Consider the following 1529-nt stretch of genomic DNA (forward strand, 5'->3'; position numbering starts at 1 on the left):
GCTGTCGAGGTATTTCAAATTTGATTCCTACAGAATGAAATTTGTAGTCTGCCATTTTTATTTTACTTAATTCATATTGTAAACGAAGAATGTTTAGATAGACTTAATTGTGCTCGAGTCAATTTAAACCTGATTTGCACCATATTGCGCTAGTTGTATATCATCTTTAATCGATTTCACTCGAGCTGACTAGTGGAGAAGCAATTAAATGGAATTAAATGGAACCAAGTGTTGTTTTGCTCAAATCTCTATAGAAGCTGAAACGATATTGCAGTTGCACATCGTTTAAAAATCAAGCAGGCAATAATGTTCATCAATTTTGTCATGAAATTAAGCAATTGGTGCAATAAACAAGCTGCATTATAGATAGTGCTTCATCCACCAAGACAAAATGATACACCATGTGTCATTTCACCATTGTTGATATTATTTCTTCTAATAACTTTTTTCCACCATAAAAACCCAAAGAGAAGTAGATGCTCAGTTCATCATAACAATGGAAGCCATTACAAATGGTCTGCCTCTTCTCGCTCTGCTGTTGCTTTTTTGTACCACAGGTGTAAAAAGAGCCAATGGAGCTGGAGAATGTGGTAATGTTTCTGCTGATACAGTGGCCTTTCAGATGGCTCCATGCGCTTTAGCCTCACAGGATGCAAATACTGTAGTTTCAGCACAGTGCTGCTCAGCAGTTCAGAAGATCGGGCAAAACCCAAAGTGTCTGTGCGCGGTCATGCTTTTGAATACTGCAAAGAGTGTTGGAGTGAGTCCAGTTGTCGCCGTGACAATCCCCACGAGATGTGGAATTGCAAACAGACCGGTTGGATACAGATGTGGAGGTGAATTTGGATTTTTATTGTTTCGATTTCATGAACATTCTCATACTATGCTTATGCTTACAATTGTTTTGTTGTATTTGCATCTATGTTTGCAGGCTATACTTTGCCTTGAAAGTGGATTTTATCTAGTTTACCATGTAATGAATGTGATGCTGTAATTGTAATAAAATGATGGATGATGTTTGAGATGTTTTGTCGATGCTCTAATATTTAAACATAACTTCGATAAATAAGTGCAGAGCTTTCTGTGTGAGCTATTGTAAGTTCATCCCAGTCTAAAACTGGAAGGAGATGACTTATGCATGGTGTCTGGATATATCATAGAAAAATTAAAGTCACAACTATAATAAGAAAAAGACATTAGTGTTAAGCTTAAAAATTTTGCATTTATATCAAAAAATTAATATGATGCCGGAGGATCTAAGCATTAAATACTGTAAAATAAATAAAAAATTACATGACAATAAAAAAAAGAAACAAGTACTAATTTTTTATATGAATTATAAAAATGGCTGTTAAAATTATTCAAATGATTTGGCACTACATAGGAAGCATATAATTCTCATAGGCAAAACATTCTCTAATGCAAGTGAATACTCAAAAAATAATAATTAAATAAAATACGTATGAGATATTAAATCTATAGAAAAAAAAGCGAAGAAACAATTTGATCAATACAAACCAAACATCAAT

General features: G+C 33.7%; 1 protein-coding gene across 1 annotated transcript; it reads left to right on the forward strand.

Annotated features, from left to right (window-relative positions):
• Window positions 1-245: 245 nt before the first annotated feature.
• Window positions 246-1196, forward strand: LOC110033974. The gene has a single exon (XM_020738168.1). It carries the CDS (start codon window positions 497-499, stop codon window positions 992-994), a length of 498 nt encoding a protein of 165 aa, XP_020593827.1. The 5' UTR covers window positions 246-496; the 3' UTR covers window positions 995-1196.
• Window positions 1197-1529: the final 333 nt, after the last annotated feature.

The sequence above is a fragment of the Phalaenopsis equestris genome, unplaced genomic scaffold, assembly GCF_001263595.1.
Source record: "Phalaenopsis equestris unplaced genomic scaffold, ASM126359v1 Scaffold001314, whole genome shotgun sequence".
Classification (NCBI taxonomy): domain Eukaryota; kingdom Viridiplantae; phylum Streptophyta; class Magnoliopsida; order Asparagales; family Orchidaceae; genus Phalaenopsis; species Phalaenopsis equestris.